General features: G+C 43.3%; 1 protein-coding gene across 2 annotated transcripts in view; it reads left to right on the top strand.

Annotated features, from left to right (window-relative positions):
* Nucleotides 1–21878, top strand: part of PIP4K2A (phosphatidylinositol-5-phosphate 4-kinase type 2 alpha) — a 178313-nt gene that overhangs the window by 112212 nt on the left and 44223 nt on the right. For both annotated transcript variants that reach the window (XR_009542738.1, XM_060161426.1), the window contains exons 4-5: nt 7498–7650; nt 21185–21331. Coding sequence is in view for 1 of the 2 variants with exons in the window: in XM_060161426.1 (XP_060017409.1) it covers nt 7498–7650; nt 21185–21331 (300 nt within the window). In the remaining variant the exon portion in view is untranslated. The remainder of the gene's footprint in view (nt 1–7497; nt 7651–21184; nt 21332–21878) is intronic.

Below are 21878 nucleotides of genomic sequence, written 5' to 3'. Positions count from 1 at the left end.
GTGGCAAAGATGAGCTCCACCCCCCTGGAGGCCCCAGTAATCCTGGACCTCCCACTGTGGAAATAAACATCTTCAATGCAGACTTTTAGAGGCTTGGAGGCGAGCACCATTAATCCCTTTCTTTGGGGAAAGGAGAATAAATTTCCAATTATAAATGTAGGAAGGCCATTCAAGAGTGAGTTTCATCTCTCATTATCTTCCTTTATTTCTCATTGAAGGCTGACATGGCACTAGAGATTCAAACACAGCTCTTGAGGTTTGAGATGGGGTGTTGTAATGCTACCCACCGGGGTTCTTGGACTCCTTAATCAACAGAAATTGATAAGAGGCCAGACGAGAAATTCAGGCAAGGCCTTACTGGGGACTCATACTGCAGCACTAGGGAGCGAAAGCACGTAACAGGTGCCCATCCTCGCTCACTGAGTGGGCAAGCTGGTCCTTTAAACGGGGTAAAGGTGGGGGTGGGATGGAGGGGGGCTTAGGGTGGTCAGCCCCTCCCCCAGGTGGTGCTGGGCGCAGGGATCGTGTGCAGGACCCTGCTTTTCTCCCGACACCTCAGAAGTGGCAGTTGTGTTTTTGGTCTTTTTGTATCTTGTTCACAATCTGCCCCGACTGTATGCAGTTGTTTTTAGTCCCTTACAGTTTCCTTGTATCTCTTGCTGGAGGAGATGCTTGTCCAGGTGCAAGCCTGTCTCTGTAGATCTGTGATGTACTTGGCTGTGGAAAACAGGAGTGGTGGACAGTGAGCTTACTTATCCAGAGGCAAGATCGTCCAGCAAAATGGACTATATCATCCTGTTCTTAGGTGCCCTGCATCTACTAGCTTGGCCCTAGAACTTTAATTTTTTTTTTTTTTTTTTTTTGCGGTACGCGGGCCTCTCACCGGTGCGGCCTCTCCTGTTGCGGAGCACAGGCTCCGGACGCGCAGGCTCAGCGGCCATGGCTCACGGGCCCAGCCGCTCCGCGGCACGCGGGATCCTCCCGGACCGGGGCACGAACCTGTCTCCCCTGCATCGGCAGGCGGACTCTCAACCACTGCGCCACCAGGGAAGCCCTAGAACTTTAATTTTTGTCCAGCGGTTCATGGTATCCCCAGCAAGCCTGGCAGCATCCTCAGAAGCAGCATGGGCTGGCTGTCACGGGTCCACCACACTGGACTGAACAGGGAGCACCCATGATGTCGCCTCGCTCGCCCAGACACGGCCCAGGGTCTACAGCTGGACCCCTCGGGGTGACGCGTGTGCTCCGGGGACTTGGGGGAAGAATGTTTGGACCAATCACAGCCGCCTGTGTGCTGGATGATTGTGCAATAGGAAATGTCCCGACAGGCAGATCTCTAGGGCAGAAAGTGGATGAGAGGTTTCCTAGGTGGGGGGTGGAGGGAGAATGGGAGGGACTGCTCATGGGTATAGGGTTTCTTTTTGAGGTTGATGAAAATGTTCTAAAATCCATTGTGGTAATGGTTGTTTAATTTTGTAACCGTACTAAAAACCATTGATTTGTGTGCTTTAAATAGGTAAATGGTCTGGTGTGTGAATTATAGCTCAGTAAAGCCATTAGGGAAGAAGAATGTTTGGAGTTTCAGATTAGTCTATATTCAATAGGAGAACTTTTTCCCCCTCCACCATTGATTTCGGCTGCCTTTTTCTTGATGTAGGGGCTTATGTTAATAGTATTTCCACTTAGAACAAGTGAATTTAAGGAATTACATAGTTTATAATATACAACTATCAAACGTATAGGAAAAGAGGGTAGCCAGTGAATAAAAGCCAGTTTGTTGCGGTTTGCGTACATTTATCATTAGATTTCCCCCAAACTAAAAGCAAATCATCGTCCATTTGCTAAGTCTCCACAAACTGAAAGCAGTAACACATTAATGAATCCTAATTAGTAGAGCAAGAAGGAAACCTAGAGACCATTAAGTCCTACTGTCTTTCCTTGCAGATAACCAGATAACAGTAAGGAGTGGGGGGTCTGACTGCCCTCAACTTCTCACTGCTTCTCTTTCTGCCATACATGCTGAGACCTGAAAACCTGAAAAGGACAGAAAGGTAGTAAAGGAGTGACGGTTGTGGGCAGACGCTATGTCAGATTTCTATTACGTCTGTATTTTCAGTGTTGAATTAAATAAGCCTTTTAAGGCTCTGCATTGAACGGGATTGTGGATTTTGTGGTAGCCCAGTACATTACACAAATGACTTTCCAGACCGGCATCCCAAGGTTGCTTTTCCAAACCTTCTCTCCCCTCAAGCCCTCCCACAGCCCGCCGCGGCTCACCCACCTTGCCCTTGCTGCCACCTCAAGGTCACTAGAGGCCCGGCCGTCAGGCCCCCTGACGTTCCCTCCCCTGTACCTTCAAGTCCGTTGGCATCTTCAGCCAGCCGGCTTTCCTCCCCTCCTCGGGAAGGGGTCACCCCAGCTCTCCTGGCTACCTCCCCCGTGCTTTCTCCATCTTTTACAGAACTGGCCTACTCTCTGCCATCCCTCCTGCCCTTCGGCTGGAGAGGATGCTGGGAGCTGAGCAGGGGCCACGGATAGAAGGGAGACCTAGTGGGGCTGGAATTTTTGACTTGAAACTTACTTGTGTAAAATGTTTTAAATTCTTTTTCAAACTGCAAGTGGTTCTTATTGAGGGCTGTGGAAAGTAAGCCGTGAAATGGAGAGTATGAGTGACAAGAATGTGGTTCTTGATTTTCACTGGGTACGAACCAGAGGCTTGGCCAGGGTGGACTCAAGAGCCAACTGAAGGGACTTCCCTGGCGGTCCAGTGGTTAGGACTCCTTGCTTCCACTGCAGGGGGCACAGGTTCGTTCCCTCATCGGGGAACTAAGATCCCGCGTGCCACACTGTGCAGCCAAAGAAAGGAGCCAACAGGAAGAACCCATTCCGTAAGTCCTTCATTTTTGACTCACCAGCTCACAGAGCAGTTTGCTAATGTTGATCTGCACCTCTAAATGTCTTCCAGGTTGAAATTTGCTATTTATAATAATAGCTACCATTAAGGAGTGCTACTGTTCCAGGCACTATTATCAAAACTCTGTCTTATCTAATTTAACCCCCAGGCAAACTTTTAGTGATGGTGATTCTCGTCATTATTACCTTTCTACTAGTACGGAAACTGAGGTACAAAGAGCTTAAATAACTTGCCCAAAGTCACACAGTCTTAACGTAGAGCACCCGTGTATATGCTTATCCTGTCTTCTAGCTTCAATATCAGAGCTATTTGGAACTTGAAAGGTCATCAGACCTCTGCTTATGACAATATGAACCTGAGAGAATATGAATAAACTAAATGTAACACAAGAGATAGTTTTGATGTTCAGAACCCTCTGATGAGTGTGTACATCATGGGCTTAGAATGTCTGCTCTTCTGATGGCTTCTAGACTAGGGTAGGTCTATTAGGATATTTCAGAAGACCAATCAGGGGGTGGAGGCCTCTGCAAGGCCTTCCACGGATGCCGTCCCACTCAGGTCTCAAAGCAAGTGGTTTCTGCCCTCTGGGCCTCTGTCTTCTCATCTGTAAATTGGGTGGTTTGGAATAATCTCCAGGGTTGCCTCCACCTGTCATGCTCTTTGATTATGACGTTTATTTACACATAAGGGGACCCTCTGGGGCTTCTGGAGGTCACTCCTCAGCTCTGTTTCTCTCAGGCCTTTCTCCTCCTGGCCTCCCAGACTTGCCCAGGCATCCTGGATGAGGCTATGGTTCACTCTTCCTCTGTGACACAACAAGGGACACTGAGGAATTTCAATATTCAGTTTCTAGATAGCAGACTGTTTTGACTACATTCCATGTGTGTCCACAACCGCCTTCCCTTAGCTCGTCCTCTCGTTCTTGCTGAAATTGTCCAAGTACATCTGGAACCTCTGATGTGTTATTTCCATGCTGCTCTAAGAACTATTGCCATCTCTCTTTAGTCCTGGCCCAGATGTCCTAAGCCATCATCATGCCCCTGCTCAGATGGTGGTTGGACTCTCTTGTGACTGGACTTCCGCTGGAAAACATCAAATCACCTTCTGAGGCCTGTGCTGCCCTGCACTTCCTAGAGCCATATCTTCGAGGAAATACATTTTTTAGAGGCATAGGAGGTCTGAGGGAGAGACCTAGTTCAGCCTGCCCCCTCCCCTGGCTTATCCTCTGTCACTTTATAGTCCCGGGAACTGAGGCTCAAAGATGCTGAATGCCGTATCCAAGGATCGGTGAGTGGAGAGAATGTTCTAGGTCCCAGACCAGCACCCTGCCTTACTCGGTACTGCCCTTACCAACACACACTCACTTCTATCTCGTCAAAGGTTACAAAAAGTCAGTGATTATGGTATTAATTAATGGCAAAAGTTTAGCCTTGTCTTTGTAAATTGCCCCTTTTTGTTACCTCAGAGGAAGCTTTTAGGCGGGAGCCTTAGGCGTGTCACTCGGTTCCACTGTACCCCAGTTTTATTATCTTCAAGTGGAAAAATGCACCTGGCTCTATCACATAGGAGTGTTGTGGAAATAAATGAGTATGGATTTTTCCAGGCCTTAGAGTCATTCCAAGGATCACACATTTTGTGTAAAATTGCATTCACTCTTCTGATCGTCTGTTTGTCTCAGGCTTTCTTTAAATCTGATTCATATATTTTTATATTCATAGTGATTATAAAAGGTACATTCTGAATTTTGACACAGTGTGATTGTTCCTAATTTCACTGGTTATTGGAAAACAATGAGCCTTAAAAAAATTCCTCCACACATTGGAAGTAGATATTGTGGGTTGGGACTACTTATGTGATTATTGAAAAATTGAGTTAAGGCAGAATCAAGATGAGAATTTGTAAAGTTTTATATGCCAGGCCATTATGGGAGGGCCTATGGCCGTATACAAAATCTGTAATAAATAATTATCAATGTCTGAAACTGAAGGGAAAGGCAAAGAATTTGGAAGGAGATAGCATCTGTGCTAAGGAGTTTGTACATTTTTGACTCTGCCTTTCTAGCCCTTTAGTTTGTCAATCCATACGTTGCTTTGAATGTAGTATTATTAAACATTTCATTAATGAATTAATGCAGTGAATGCAGTGAACTATCATTCTTCACTGTAAAGTTTCACATTTTAATCAAACCAGAGTTGGACAGACTATAACGGGACAGGCATTCAGGCAGGTACGTTTGTAATTATAACACACTTAATACACTAGACTCTCCACACTCTGCACCAGACAAATCCCCTCGTAGCCACGATTCAGTAGACTCTTGGTTCTCACGTGTGGTCTGCAGACCCGCTGCAGCTGTATCGGCGTCTTCTGCTGCTTCAGACGCCCCATCCCACACCTGCCAGGTCAGACGCTGCATTGTCACGTGATCCCCAGGTGACTCCGTTGCTCATTAGAGTCTGAGAATCACTGACTGCAGCTTTCAATTCTGTTCTTTCCCACTGGTCCGTAATAGAATGTTACATTTTCATATCCAGTACGTCTAAGAAAACAGGCTATGAAACTGATGCTGCTGTAATTCTGTCCTTTGCTAAATATAATTATCCTTTACTATTCCCCCCTCCCCCCAAAAAGTTATTTTACATGTGTTGTCAGTTTTACAGAGTTTATAACCTGGTCCGCCTGTCTTTCATTAAGTTGATTGTTCCTGCTTTGATTTTTATCCCTGAAAGTAATTTGTAATCTTACAGTTCCTAGTGTTCTTGTTTTATTTGGAATAACCTTTTACAAATTAATGTTTGGGAGGAAAAAGACCCTTAAGCCAAGAGCAATGATTGCTTTTTTTGGCCAGTGTTTAAAACCCCCGAAGAGGGCATTCACTTTGATTTTCTTCCCTTTTGTTCTTAGTAGGAAGTGGTATAAAGGAGGAGTTTTATGTTTGAGGGAAAAAATCAATATAAGTAAGAATCAGACTCTTGTTGTTATAGCCATTTTCATCCTGAAAATCCTTTTCCTCCTTCGCAGCCTATCTGATGAGTTTCAGCTGTCTTCATCATTTAACATGGCCAGTTCCTGCTTTTTAAAATCATTGGGAGTTACACTGATTTCCCGCCCCCTTCTCTCAGGTTTTCTAATAAGCTAAGGAAAGCAAATTCAGTTAATTGGCAGGAGCAGCTCTGCACTTGGCAGTTGTGCCCGGCTACATTCAGATCAGGATGTGCTGTCTCAGGATGTAAAGACAGCAGCCGAGGTGCCAGGGCTGGTCCTGGAGATGAGAATGCGCTCACTTCCCTCAGCCCGAGGAGGCCCTCCACAAGTTGCTGCACCACCGCAGTGTCATTAAGACCTCATACGGCTCAGTCCTGGTGGATTTCATCTGGGAAAGAAGGAAAGGTTAAGGAGGCTTGAACATTCTAGACTGATGGGGAACTCTCACTGACAGTCATGATGCAGTGATACCACCTGCCTCTCTAAAGATATCTGTGTCCCCCTAACTAGACAGACTTTGGTTCATTGGGGCTTTCAAATGCCCACTTTGGGAGAGGAAGGTGAAGTGGGACTGTCTTTCCCTGTGAATCCCTCATACGCCGTCCAGTGGGGCTGGGCAGGGAATGGAGGTGGGTTCTCAAGGACACAGTTAGCAGAGGCGAAGACCAGGCTTCCTCAGATGCTGGGGGTTTGCTGATCCACTAGCCTGGTGACCAGTGTAAGACGGTTGGGGGAAAGCGGGACAGACTTCCTGGAGGCTCTAGGAAAACAGATTCAAACAGGGGAGTCACAGGTGAGAGCAGGGGAGACAGCAGGAGTGACAGTGAGTATGGAATGGAATGCTAGATCCTGGAGTGAAGTGATTGCAGAAGAGCGCCCACTCAGAGCCCTGCCCCATCCTCTCCAGGAGATGAATCATCCTCAAAAATGGCTGAAGTGGGGTGGAGGATGGGCCAGGTCAGAAACTTCTGGAGCTGGGTTAGAGCACACCTGCCCAGGCCAGGCCCTCCCAGGGCAGCCATGGGCCACAGCGTTTAGTAATTAAGTTGTTTACTACTTGAGTAGTTGACTAGTTGAGAACTTGGGTTCCGAGCCAGCCACACTGCAGATGGCATTCTGGCTCTTCCCCTTACTAGCTGTGTGACTTTCTCCCAACGATTATACCTCTCTGATCCCCATCTCCTCGTCTGTACAACGACGGTGATATCACTAGTAACCATTTCATGGGAATGTTATCAGAGTTGGGAGGAGTCCTCTGTGTATAACGCTTGGCAGAATACCTGTCATACAAGGAAACACTCAGGGAAAGTAAGATGTCCTTTCATGGCTGGAACCTAATTTTATTGAGGGGGAAATCTCAGCTCTTGTCCAACTCAAAAGAACAAGATGAACAAAGTAACTTTGATTATAATTCTAGACATTAGAATCGCTGTTTTCATTTCTGCCATTTGAGGTACAATGAATAGAAAATGTTGTCCTCCTATTTAGCAACTTCTTCCAAACACAGATGTTTTTGAAAATTTGTGGTGACAACAAATGACCTGGAAATTAGTCTTTAACCGGTTCTCTTCCCTCCTCCCCTGTCATCCCACGGGAAGAATTCCCTGACCAGGAGTGCACCCCTTCCCAACGACTCCCAAGCCCGCAGCGGAGCCCGGTTCCACACGTCCTACGACAAGAGGTACATCATCAAGACCATCACGAGTGAAGATGTGGCTGAAATGCACAACATCCTAAAGAAATACCACCAGGTAATGTTTATCTTTATGTGAAACTCTGAGAAGGTTGACATTTGTGACAAATTATCATCAAGGCCAAAGATTTAAATATATAGTTAGGACATGACTAGAACACATTTGACAGAAAAATTCCCTCTAGCTGTGTTTTTAAAAATTACTGTGGCTGGATTACCGACAGTTAACATTTAGGAATGAATAGATCGGTAGTTAATAGACGTAACACGTTTAATCTAAATACCCTTCTGTACAATAGTTGTGATGATTACCACTCTGATTTTAAAATCACTCTGCTTAAGGTTTGGCAACATTTCGGAAGTGATTTTGCACGTGCTGGAAGTGAGGTGCTGACCTCTGAGTATTTATCCATTTACACCTACAGATCCTCTCCTGCTTGCACTGGTCCCTTCCTGTCCTGGCCCCAGAAAGGCCCACCCCCCCCCCCACCACCACTCACAATCTCCTGCCCAGAGAAGTTTCTGATTTTAGAAAGTGTTTGTCTACTCACCACCTCCTTTTCACGTCAGCATTATCCCCTCATCATCACCTGGGCATAAAGTGAAACTACCCTTGGGAACAGCCATCTCTTTCTGTTTCTTTCCCACCCCGCAATCCCCCCTCCCCGCCTCCCTTCCTCAGTACGACGTTCCAGCACAAGGGCCTGGTAGAGCACACGATCCCAGCCCCCAGCTAGAGCTGTATGAGGCCGTACTGTGAAGTAGTAACAGCGTGAAGTCCCACGTCAGACAGTCCTGGGTGCAGATCTCAGCCCTGTCACTCACTAATAGCCACGTGACTTCCAGACTTTAAAGCCTCAGCTTCTTGATTTATACGGTGGAGATGGAAACATCAGCTGACTCCTGGGCCCTGACGATTGTAGGGCAGGCACTCAGCACAGTGTCTGCCACACGCCAGGCTCTCCACACGTGGTGGTGGTCATAGCAGTCGTCAAGTCCTACCCCAGTGGCCAGTAACAACAGTGTCACCTTGAGAAAGTGTAGTCTTATGGCATGAATATGACCATTGATGGCAATATCGCAGCAGCCACCTTGAGAACTGGTGTTTAAACCACACGCTGAAACACACACAAACATACACACACGCTGTTGCTGTTAACCAGGGGCTTCTCAGGTGTTTAAACCATCACATCAAGTACCAGCCTCTCAAAGTGACTCCTTCAAAGGTGCTGCTTGGTTGGATTTGTAGGCTCTGAGGTGCCTGTAAAAGTCCGCTTCCTTCCTTTACTGTCACGCTTTCTGCTGTAGCATCAGGAATTATTTCTTTTTTTTTAATAAATTTACTTATTTCTTTCCTTCTTTTTTGGCTGCGTTGGGTCTTCGTTGCTGCACGCAGGCTTTCTCTAGTTGCGGCGAGCGGGGGCTACTGTTCGTTGCGGTGCGCAGGCTTCTCATTGCGGTGGCTCCTCTTGTTGCGGAGCACGGGCTCTAGGCACGCAGGCTTCAGTAGTTGTGGCACGCGGGCTCAGTAGTTGTGGCTCGCAGGCTCGCAGGCTCTAGAGCACAGGCTCAGTAGTTGTGGCGCACGGGCTTAGTTGCTCCGTTGACATGGGAGATCTTCCCGGACCAGGGCTCGAACCCGTGTCCCCGGAGTTGGCAGGCAGATTCTTAACCACTGCGCCACCAGGGAAGCCCCAGGAATTATTTCTTGGCAGTTGCTTATTCTTCTCAAATATGAACAACTGCATTTTTAAAAAATTTTTATTTTTTTTTAACATCTTTATTGGAGTATAATTGCTTTACCATGGTGTGTTAGTTTCTGCTTTATAACAAAGTGAATCAGCTCTACATATACATGTATCCCCATATCTCCTCCCTCTTGTGTCTCCCACCCTCCCTATCCCACCCCTCTAGGTGGACACACAGCACCGAGCTTGATCAACTGCATTTTGCTTGCAGTGAGGTCTGTGAACATCTTGAAGCTACCTTCTGTTTCTGGAAACTTGGGACTGCCCCTCATTTGTTTTTCTCAAAAACACTGTTCAGCCTCTAAATCCATTAAACATCTAATCACTCTTTTATAACATCTATTCCTTTTGAAATCTGTCCTACAGCGCTTATGCTGTTGCCGATTGTGAAGGAAATTTTGAAGCGCTGGGTTAGTACCTATGAGGGTAAAAATGCTCAGGCGTTGGCTTCTGAATAAATGGAATTCTAGGACGCAGCTTCAGCCATTCACTCCTCTCCGGAACTTAATGTCGCGCTGATGCATTCTTTTTCCGCTTTCTTTAAATTGTCTCAGAACTCTTAAAGCAATGTGATACTTCAGTGACTGATGAAAACATATTATTCTGATAAGTGACTATGATACTATTCTAATACAGTGTGACATGCAATTCAAATATCAACTTCTTGATGACATCTTTGAGTTCAGAATTTTTTGACTCTACAGAAATTACAGTTTGAAACGTCTCCTCTGGGGTAGTTACTGTAACAAACATGCAGATTTGACATATCATCATTATTACATAAAATACATTGGGGAGCAAAATATTAACATGCTCCAGGGGCTGTCACAGTACTAAATATTTCATTTCACTGCTACAGAATGATTATTTTCTTGGTATATTCTTTATCCAGAAAAAGCTCATTTCTCATTTCTTCAGCATCTGTGTTTTGCTTCTTATAAAAAGTATTTTAAATATAAAGGGTCTTAGTGTTAACCTTAAAACAGAGTGTTGTAGGTCAGTTATTCTTGAAAAACAAACAAAGCCATAGAAAAAGGGATCGGATTTGTGGTTACCAGAGGTGGGGGAATTGGATGAAGGTAGTCAAAAGGTAAAAGCTTCTAGTTATAAGTACTTAGAATGCCATGTACAACATGATAGATATTAACGCTGCTGTGTGTTACATATGCAGGCTGTTAAGAGAGGAAATCCTAACAGTTCTCGTCACAAGGAAAATACGTTTTTCCTATTTCTTTGCTATTGTGTCTCTGTGAGATGCTGGATGTTCACTAAACTTACTGTGATCATCATCTCATGACGTATGTGGGAAATCAAATCATTATGTGGTACACCTTAAACTTTGTACAGTGCTGTGTGTCAATCATATTCAATAAAGCTGGAAGAAAACAAGTTTTAAATAAACAGAGGTAAAGGGTCTTAGTGATTGAGAGTCACCATTGTTAATATGATTTATTTAAAGGACGCTACATTGAAGGTCAGGAGACCTAAGTCATAGTTTGTCACAAACTGGTTACTTAAGCGATCTCTGAACCTCAGTTTCCCCATCTGCATTTCGTTCACCCTTTCATTCGTTTGTGCATGTATTTACCCTCTTTCTTCTTGAAGTATAATTGACTTACAATATTATACTGGTTTCAGGTGTGCAGCATAGTGCTGCGATATTTTTATAGATTATGCACCACACAAAGCTATTATAATACTATTGACTGTTTTCCCTGTGCCGTGTATTTACTCTTGACCTAATTCCAGAGAGGATGTAAGGTGGCGTAGACTACTTTTAGGATTTATGTCTAGTCAAAATTTTTCTGTCTCCTGCTTCGGTGTGGGGACTGTCAGTTCATTTATTTCTTCTTGCTTTTTGTTGCTTTTACCTTCGAATGTGCCTTTGCTTCTGAAAACCCCCACCCCACCTGGACAGGCCAGTAGGCGTGTTCAGATCCCAGATCAGTAGATGGACAGGCTCTCAGAGAGGGCGACTCCTGCGGAATAAATTGGATGGGCTTTCTGACAGCTTTGGTTACTCCGTGGCGCTTGACGTCTCTTTTTTCTTTTCTTTCATTGTTTTATTGTTTTAGTAAGATATATCCGGAGGTGCAGCTGTATTCTGGAAGGTTAAAATTACCCCGAGGCCAGCCTCTGGAGAAGTAGAACATTGCTAGATATTTAAAGAAATTCCTCTTAGGGTTAATTTTCTGATGAGCCAACCTCACCAGCAGTGCTGTGTGACAGGTGGTTTTCAGGGCACACACTCTGCAGCTGACTGCTTTGCTCCCGACCTGCTGTGTGACCTTGGCCAAGTTTCCCATCCTCTCTGCATCCGCTTCTCTGTCTATACAATTTGGATAATAGTACCTCCTTCATCCAGTGTTGTACTAATCAGGTGAATTGATATTTATTATATAACCTGCTCAGAATAGTGCCTGGTATATGATAAGTGCTATGTAAATGATCGAATAAGATCATTAAATACCTTTCTTGCACATACTTAGTTGCCGTAGTCCCAGTGTCGAAATCATTTGCTCTTTGAATCCACTAGGGGGCCTGGTTTCTGGTAGAGTGTGGCACAGATGCAGAAAAATCTGAAGATTCAAACCATGAGGAGTTAGATTTTTTTTTTTCCAAGCTCCAGCATCTTGCCTTAGTCCTTATTTGCTGCCCAAATCCTACCCTAATTTCCACTGTTCGCTAAGAAAGCATAGCATCATCTTTCAGACGAATGGAAAATTTATATTAAGCAGAGCAAACTTTTTTGTCTCTTTTCCTTTTTCTCTTTTTTTATGGTTGGGAAAATAACTTAGTGCTTTGGTGTAAATATCCTTTTCTTCAAATTTCTGTTAGGTTAGGACAAACTCAGGTCTTACAAATTACGATTATCCAAAGAAGAGGGGATATATGTATATGTACAGCTGATTCACTTTGCTGTGCAGCAGAAACTAACACAACATTGTAAAGCAGCTATACTCCAATAAAAATTTTAAAATATAATAAATAAATGACGATTATCACCTGATTAGCTGAGCAATGCTGAAGAGCATTCAGAAAGGAAAAAATGGTCAAGAACCTTCTTGAATGTCTTATTTCTTCTAAATTGACTGATTTTTCTTTTTTGACCTGAATTCATTGGGAGTTTTGGTATCGTGTGGCTTCGGCTTTAATTAAGAGTCAACGTCAATAAAATTTTAGAAATTTTAGCAGAGGGAACATGTTCCAATGCAGATGATCAAGAAATGCCTTATGAAAATAGTGTTAGGAATATCTTTTATGTTTTTGAAATGTAGTGTTTAAATTTATTTGTTTTTTATTTCGAAGTGACTGAGTTGACAGAATTGATAAAGTAACCTAAAAATCCTTCCTTATCCTTTGTTATTTGGGAGACAGTAACTGGAACCAAATCTAGAAGTTACACCTAAAAATCTGAAATCCTTGTTGAAAAAGCTGGCTAGTACCTCAAGTTTCAGTAAAGGATTGGGGGGTGAATGCTTGACTTTTTGGAACCTCCTTGGAGTACATCTTTTTATCCTCCCACGAAGGACAGTCACATTGGCCACGAACAGAGAGAAACCGAGAAAATAGGTCCCTTAAAAGCCAAAAATTAAAATTTAAAAATTGAGGGCGTGCTGCCCAAAGAGAAGAAGTTACACACTCCTTCAGCGCTTCCCAAACTGCCGATCATAGACGGAACCCCCGCGCATCTTGTAAAAAATTTACATTCCAACTCAGTAGATCGTGGGTGGACCTGAGGTGCTGTGTTCTTCACGTGCTCCCGGGTGATGCTGACGAAGCCCCTGTAAGTGGCAGCACAGGACCAGCTTTCCAGAGCAGGAGAAACGTTCCGAGTCTGCTCTTTGGCTTTTCTGTTCTCTTTGGAGGAGAGGCCAGTCGAAATGTGAAAAGCACATTAAAGTGTGAAGCCCTATAAGCACCTGGAACTATGAGATTCAAGGCAACTCCCAGCAGAGCCTCTGTGCCTTCAGAAGCTGCACATACTTTTCTTGCTTCTCTCTTAGTAAAGTCTGGAAGGCGCTGCCACCGCCAGGGTCCCTGAGCACCCCTTCCAGTTCCACTCTGCAGACACTTTGCAGGTGGGGGCGTCACCGTCTGTTCCCAGCGTCCCAGCCGTCGTTCCCCAGGTTTCCAGCTGCGCAGCCCACTCAGCAGCACGTGTTTCCTGCAGCACGTTATCTCCAGTTTCTGGAATTCCCGTTGTTCTTTTTTCTTCATACACCGCCTGTCTCCCCGCCTCTCTCCAGCATCTACGGATTTGACATTTTCATTCCAGCCTCCACGGCGCTTCACTTTCCTTTCCCGTTTTCCTTCTCCAAACATCTCTGCTCCGTTTGGGATAAATTTCTCAGCTGTGTCACCCACTCCTAATCCTCTATTCAGCTGTTCTAATCTGTTGCCTCCCCGTCCAATGGTTTTTTTTTTTCAACGATCATATTTTTCCTTCTAGAAGTTCCATTTAAAAAAATCCACCAGTGCACTCCTGATCGTTTTTTATTATATATGCTCATTTCTGAACTTGCATCCTTTTATTTCTTCAAATGCTCTATGCATAACTCTTCAAGTTCTATTTCCGGTAGTCCTAAGCTCTGCCATTCCTGGAGGTCCTGAATCTGTTGCCTCTTGTGTCTGCTGCCCAGGAGTGACTGGCCTGAGCAGAAGGCCTACAGCATGTGGAGTCAGGATACTGATTAGGGATGGAAGCCAGTGAGGGAGGAGGAAAGGAGGAAGACTGGACAGAGGGCGAGGGGCAGGCTGCCAGCCAGCCTGGTGGGGCCCTTTGGGGTCCTCCACCCAGATGCTGCCATGTTGGGCCAAAGGGACAGGAAGGCAGGCCCAGAAGGAGCTGCCAACCAAAGGCTGCTGACTGCAGTCCAGAGCTGGGCAGCCAGGCCTCCCAGAGCGCGTAACACCGGGATGCTTGGGGCAGTCCATCTGCATTTCAGTTGTAACCACTGAGTAAGCTCCATCTATACTTATGGTAAGGTGAGTTTTTTTGTTCTGGTTTTTTTTGGCCACACTGCACGGCTTGTGGGACCTTAGTTCCCCAACCGGGGGTTGAATCTGGGCCCTTGGCAGTGAAAGCTCAGAGTCCTAGCCACTGGACCACCAGGGAAGTCCCTGATAAGGTGTTTTTTACAAAGCCATTTCATCTTTAATGATGATGTTATGTATGGGTCTCTAGAACAGCATAACAAACAGTTAGGGGCACCAATGTTTGCATTCAGGTATATTCTGCAGTATCTCAGTACTAAGAATGTTTGTAAATACTGCAGAGGAATGTTTATTCCTTTTAAGCCTGCTTTTTATTAAGTTTAAGAAAAGTAGTAAAATTTTATACTTACATTAGCTTAAATGGAGTCATCCGTACATTCTTTTATGACTTAAAACTATTTGAAACCAAAAGATATCATATTAACTGACATGGACCATTATCCCAAAATTCAAGGAATTTTGAAGGATAATTCAAAATATTCAAGGAATGTTTGGATTATTTATTTATTTGGTCCTTTTAAAGCAAACCAATCCTTAATTTCAGGCTGGCTTCTTTCTTTTCTTTGTCTTTTCTTCCTTCCTTCCTTTTTTTCCTCTTTCCTTTTTCTCTCCTTCCCTCCTTCCTTCTTTCCCTTTTTCTTTCTTTCTCTCCCCCCCCCCCCACCGTTATGAAAAGAATGTTGTTGGAGCGATCTGTAAACATAGGCAGAGGCACAATAAGGATTACAGATAATTTAACCTTTCAAAAACATTAACTGAAGCAAGACTTTACATTGAAGTATTAATTTGATGCTATATTAAATTGTCACTTCAAGCCTCTAAAAAAAATGAGTGAAACATGATAATAACAGCAATTTCCAAGAGCTGGAGCCCAGGTTCACACTATCATGCGGAGATATAAATATTTATCCGTTCCAGTACATCACTTAGAATCCTCTCTGCTGAAACCTTCAGTCAGCTGTGAGTCTTTTAATGGCATTTCATTTTGCATGAGAAGAAGCAACAAATCGGGGATTCATAATACTTGTTATTCTTGCTGAGCACCCAAGAGCAAAGGAAACCGAGATCTTGTGGCTGTTGCATTTTATGTTTTTAAAATTCCTATTTCACCACGTCAATTTGTCATTACATTACAGTTCTGACAAGCTGTTATATAGGAAAAAGCTCTAAGGGAGACTAATGAAGAGATAAAATTTGCCTTTACTGGTGACACCATGGAGTTTTCGTACAAGAAGATATTTTTTAAAAGAAGACAGAAAAAAGTAAAAACTGTTATTGGTTACAGATGAACATTGCCAGCAAATACAAGTGTCTGAGAAGCGCTCTTGGAAAAAACAGAAGCCACCGCAGGATAAATGACAACGCAAGGTGACACGAGGCATCCAGCTATGAAAATGCAAAAGTGAAAAATACTTAATAAAAAACAATATTTTAAAAATGCAAATGTAGGTAATGCCGTGAGTTTAACACTGAGAATATGGACGCTGATCCCAAGAATACTTGTGATGGTTTTAGCTCCATATAGTAAGTGTAAGAAGAATTGATGACCATCAAGGTCGCTTTTAAAAATTTGGGACTAACTGTTCCATGCCTTATTCAGATGGAAGCTCAGTGTCATCACTGAATCGCAAGCATCTGAAAGCTGCCAGTTCATGTGCCAGACAAGACTTTCCCTGTTTGACGTGAGAGAAGGTGACCTAGAGAGCCTGGAGGGGTGGAAATAACAGGCCAGCTTTGGGCCACAGATGGGAAGGCCTCTGGGAAAGGAGCGGATCTAAGGAGCCACTGAGAGGAAGGCTCTGCAGGCTTGTACGTACACAGCTGGGGCCCTCAGAACAGTCAGCCCTCTGGCAGATGTGCGCTCCTAATTCCTGAGCCACACGTGGATGACCAGCTTTGCCAAGTGTTTGGTCCACTTGTGACCTCTTATCTCCCTTGGGACCTCAGAGTGGCACAGGGCAGAAGTCCACAGACTCATCTGACCTCTAGGGAAGAGTCTACTGGGTGGCGCTAGGGCACTGCACCTGTTGAGTCTGTAAATTGAGATTTTAACATGGCAGACAAGGAACATCTGCGTTATGTCCTTTGCCAGTTAGGCAGGATTGCCTTGTAGCCACATCAGAACAGTGGTTGAAAGTGAAAGAAATACCTACACTTATTTTTATTTTATTTCATTTTATTTGTTTATTTTTTGGCCACGCTGAGCTGCTTGGGGGATCTTGGTTCCCCGACCAGGGACTGAACCTGCGCCCTGGCAGTGGGAGCACCGAGTCCCGACCACTGGACCGCCAGGGAACTCCGCTACACCGTTTTTGAAGAGTGACCCTCGGGATTAAGTCGCTATTTCTCCATTCTTGTAATTACAAGAATTCGAAATTAAGCGTTTAAAAAGGATGAAGCAAAGATTCATCCTTAGATTGTCTTGCAATCAAATCAACAATGTTAAAAAGAAATTAATAGATGCTGAGGCTGTAACTATTAAAAAAAGGTTGCTCGTGCCAAAAACCTGATCATGATACTGTAGTGCTACCAATACACCCTTTTAAAATAATTTTTGAAGCATTTATTTACAGGTTGTTTTGTTAATTTGTCAGTGGTTAAGTTTTTGAAGGGGAAGTGCTTAGAGTTCTGATCCTAAAAGCAATATGAGTGAGAAATATAATTTTTTAGTGTTTTACATTTACAAAAATATCGCCTCACTTTATAAATAAATACACACACATGCAACATTATTCATTTTTGGTAAGTCTGTTCTGTGGAGATGCCCTGAAATTGGGAGTTCCCATCCTGCATTTAAACAGAATCCATTTCTCAGGGAGCATTTGAGGAGCACATCAGGTGCGAGCTTGCCTCCCTCACCCTTTCCTTCCCTACTTCCTTTCCCACTCCTCGCCCCAGGGTCCTGGTTTCATCCGGCTCCCGCTTGAATCACTGCCATCCTTGCAGTGCTGTTTCCCTGATCTTCACACCCTTCACAAAACCCCTATGCTCTAACTACTAATCTTATGCCTCATCTCCAAATGCAGAGACACAGAGAGGTTGAATAATTCCCCAAGGTCACACAGCTAGTGAATGTGGAGCTGGATCAGGAAGGCTCGAGCAGTGTGATGTGGCCATGAGTTTACAGTCTCCCTAGATGTGGGATAACGTCCAGTAGTTTGTGGGGTGGGGGAACCCTCATAGATGTGCCCACTGATGTAGGGGGTGTGTGCACAGCATTTCCTGGGTCAGCTGGTGAAGAATCTGAGGGGAATCGTATCTGGGCCTGTTTGTGTCAACTCCCACACGCAGTGACTCCGTGTGCAGTGGTGCCCCAGCCCAGGTGCTCACAGACCCAGTGAGACCTTCCTCCACTGACGTGAAGCAGCGTCTTCCCGGTGCGCCCACCCAGAAATTCAATTCACAGGGAGAATTTTCTCTTCTGCAAAGTTTTGACGCATAAATGCTTTCTAAACCTTTGCTACCAACTGCTGCTTGTCAATACTGAACTCTAACGTGAGAGGCTTTCTGTGGTTGTGGTTGTGTACATATTTATAAACTCAGGAGTTTTAAGTTTATTAACTCTCTATTTTTCAAGGTGTTCATCAGAGAGCCTCATAGGTGAGCCTTGCCTTTGAGAACAAGTGCACATAGAAACTTGCTGGATGAAGTGGATCAAATTTGATCTGTTTTTTTTAACATGGAGTAACTTATGTAATCTTAAAGATAGAGGAGTTGTAGAATGTAATCTGTGTGTGTGTTTTCCCCTGGGGGAAAAAAACAGCTTGTCGGTGATTTCCTGTAGTCAGGTTTCTTTAATATATTCATCAATATGGTTAGTGGTCAGTATCTGCTGTGTTCCGGGTGCTCTGTGACTGTACCAAGATTTTGATCTAAGAGTTATCTTCTACCAGCAGGACTTTTAAAAGATAGACCATGATGAGAATAACTGAGCAGAATGGCACAAAGGCAGGGGACTTGAACAGCCAAACAAACCTGTGTGCCTCCATGTGTTTAAAAGGCCCATCCAACCATCTCTCTTCAGAGGTACCAGACAACCACTCTCTTTTGTTGCTTTACATCAGATGTGAGAAATCTTCATTTCAGCCAAGAGCTCTTTACCACCTATTTTGTATTAGCGCAAATCAAGTTAATTTACTGTTCTTTGAAAGGCGAGAAATAGAAAATGTTCCTCTGATCAGACTTTGCATTAAGAGCAGGTTGTGGGTGAAACTCAGAAAAATCCATCCAACTAAAATATGTAGCTCAGTTATGGTCAGTAAGATTTTTTTTTAAGGGCAGGAGCATCTTTAAAGTCTTCCAAAACTCTGGGTGGCAAAAATCAAACTCCTATACTGATGCTGTTCATCTTTTCTTTAATGATAAAAACTAAAGGCTTTTTTAAAAAAAATCTTAAGTTGGTTTAATATTATCAGAGTTGATTATTACAGTGTTTACCACTAAAAAGTTTGAAAGGGCATTCTGATTACTTTCTTTTTTTTTTTTTTTTTTTTACTTTCTTATTTTTATAAAATGTTCACTGTACAACAGAAAACTTCGAGCAGAATGGTTTTTTTTTTTTTTTAAAAAGGAAGAAAGCAGTTACCCTAAATTTCACCATTACCATAGTGACCATTCTTCCAGACACATCTCTGTAAATAGGCACAACAGGTACCATTTTTACAATTTTGGAATCATGTTATTCATGCTGTTCAGTTATCCGAGAGAGTTCACACACATGTCATGGGAATAAAAGAGCTTTTTTGAAATCTTCTTTCCCCTTCATTTTAAAGGAAGGAAAACCTAACTTTCCTTTGGAAAGTGCAATGGGACCCAGTTTGTAAGGGTGGTCTTTTGAGGAGAAGTGTCTCCATCTTGTGGCCTTTTAGAGTATCGTCATTCAAGACTGATAAACGCATGTTGTGTTTTTGCAACTCTCCTTGGAAATGGTGTCAGTTCTGGGACTTGTTCAGTGGATTTGATGAATCCAACATGGGGCCAGAGTGTGTCCGTCTGTCTGTAGAGCGGGGGCAAGCCCTTTTTCACACCGCTGCTCTGGTGGGCAGTTTATTTATTTCTTCACTGACATGAATTTTTTATTCAATGTCACTTGTAAATATACAAAGTATTCATTTTAATGTATCCAAAAAAAGAAGAATATTTTTTCATAAATTATTTTTTTTAATTTTATTGAAGTATAGTTAATTTATAATGTATTAATTTCTGCTGTACAGCAAAGTGACTCAGTTATACATATATATATTCTTTTCATATTCTTTTCCACTATGGTTTGTCACAGAATATTGAATATAGTTCCCTGTGCTATACAGTATAATGTTGTTTATCCATCCTATATATAATAGTTTTCCTCTGCTAAAATCAAATTCCCATTCCTATCCTCCCTCCCCCTTGGCAACCACAAGTCTGTTCTCTATAGTTGTGAGTCTGTTTTTGTTTCATAGCTATGCTGATCTGTATCGTATTTTAGATTCCATATATAAGTGATATATGGCATTTGTCTTTCTCGTTTACTTCGCTTAGTATGATAATCTCTAGGTCCATCCATGTTGCTGCAAATGGCATTATTTAATTCTTTTTGATGGCTGAGTAATATTCCATTGTATATATATACCACATCTTCTTTATCCATTCCTCTGAGGATGGACATTTCGTTTGTTTACATGTCTTGGCTATTGTAACTAGTGCTGCTATGAACAGAGGGGTGCATGTATCTTTTCAAATTATCATTTTCTCTCAGGATATGCCCAGGAGTGGGATTGCTGGATCATATGGCAACTCTGTTTTTAGTTTTTTGAGGAACCTTCATACTATTTTCCATAGTGGCTGCACCAATTTACATTCCCACCAACAGTGTAGGAGGGTTCCCTTTTCTCCACACCCCCTCCAGCATTTGTTATTTGTAGACTTGTGAATGATGGCCATTCTGACTGGTGTGAGGCGGTACCTCATTGTAGTTCTAATTTGCATTTCTCTAATAATCAGTGATGCTGAGCGTCTTTTCGTGTGCCTGTTGGCCATTTGTATTTCTTCTTTGGAGAAGTGTTTTTCGAAAAACCAATTTTTGATTGGGTTGTTGGTTTTTTGTTGTTGTTGAGTTGTATGAGTTGTTTGTATATTTTGGAAATTAAGCCCTTGTCGGTTGCTTCATTTGCAAATACATTCTCCCATTCTGTAGGATGTCTTTTCATTTTGTTTATGGTTTCGTTCGCTGTGCAGAAGCTTGTATATTTGATTAGGTCCCATTTGTTTATTTTTGCTTTTATTCCTTTTGCCTTGGGAGACCAGTGGGCAATTTAAACATTAGAGTCTCAATAAGAAACAGGAAAACCAGGACTGGAGCCCAACTCTCCCAGCTTCTAACACTGAGCTTTCTCCACAATTTCCTTTTTAATCTCGACTTCAACACTGTTAAAGGAGTTGATCTTAGTGGCCAAGTCACGCTGCCTGAACCTCATGAAATCATCATAAAGGCTTCTAGGGAGGAAGATGGCAGCCCCAGGTAGAGTGTGATTTCACTTTAAAGGAATTACAGAAAGGACCAATCACCTGTCCTCTCACCCTACACCATTATATCCAAGTTTTGACTTTACAAATTAGTTTGGAATGTTAGGGAGAAAATATCTCTGGAGATAAGAGTTGAATTTTATCTGTGCACGGTGGATGCAGACCTGTACTGCTGAAGGCAGTACAAACATGGTCATTTTCTGTAAACAGGACATTAATAGTTGGATAATAAACCATTATCACTTTGTATAAACACCAGAGCAGAAGACTTACATTTTACATCTGAATGAACACCTTTTGACTGGATCATTTCCCCCCCGTTTTTCTTTCTCTCCTATGCAGTATATAGTGGAATGTCATGGGATCACCCTTCTTCCCCAGTTCCTGGGCATGTACCGGCTTAATGTTGATGGAGTTGAAATATATGTGATTGTTACAAGAAATGTGTTCAGCCACCGTTTATCTGTATATAGGAAATATGACTTAAAGGTAAGACTGATTTTTATTAACTTGTATTCATTAAGTTTGGTCATCCACGTTGTATGTAATTGATCATGCTGCGCACTTAGGAGGCGCCCAGAGCACAAAGCTGCCAGGAGCGCTCCTTTGTGTTAAGCGAGGACCACTTGCACCTACGAGAGATACCATGTCTATTTTATTCAACAAGTATGTATTGAACACCAGCTATGGGCCAGGCACTGCTTTAGGTGCTGGGAATAGCTCGAACAAAATAGACCAAACCTGCTCTCAACGAGCTGACATTCTGGTGGGTAAAGACGGATGGTAATAAGTAAAAGGGGTAAGTAAATCATGGAGTATACTAGGAAGTGATCAGTGCCATGGACAGAAGTAAAGACAGGAAGCATGGGGAAGGGATGCGGTTTGGAATAGGGTTTCGCTTCACTGCAGACCTGAAGGAGGTGAGGGATAGGCTGAGGAGCAGACCTGGAGACAGGCTGTTTCAGAGACCCCAAGTGAGAGGCGGACCACTGGAAATTCTGATTGTAGAGTGAGGGGATCTGACTTCTGGGATCAC

Source organism: Lagenorhynchus albirostris, chromosome 1 (genome assembly GCF_949774975.1).
Source record: "Lagenorhynchus albirostris chromosome 1, mLagAlb1.1, whole genome shotgun sequence".
Taxonomy (NCBI): Eukaryota; Metazoa; Chordata; class Mammalia; order Artiodactyla; family Delphinidae; genus Lagenorhynchus; species Lagenorhynchus albirostris.
This window is presented reverse-complemented; position numbering and strand designations above follow the sequence as displayed.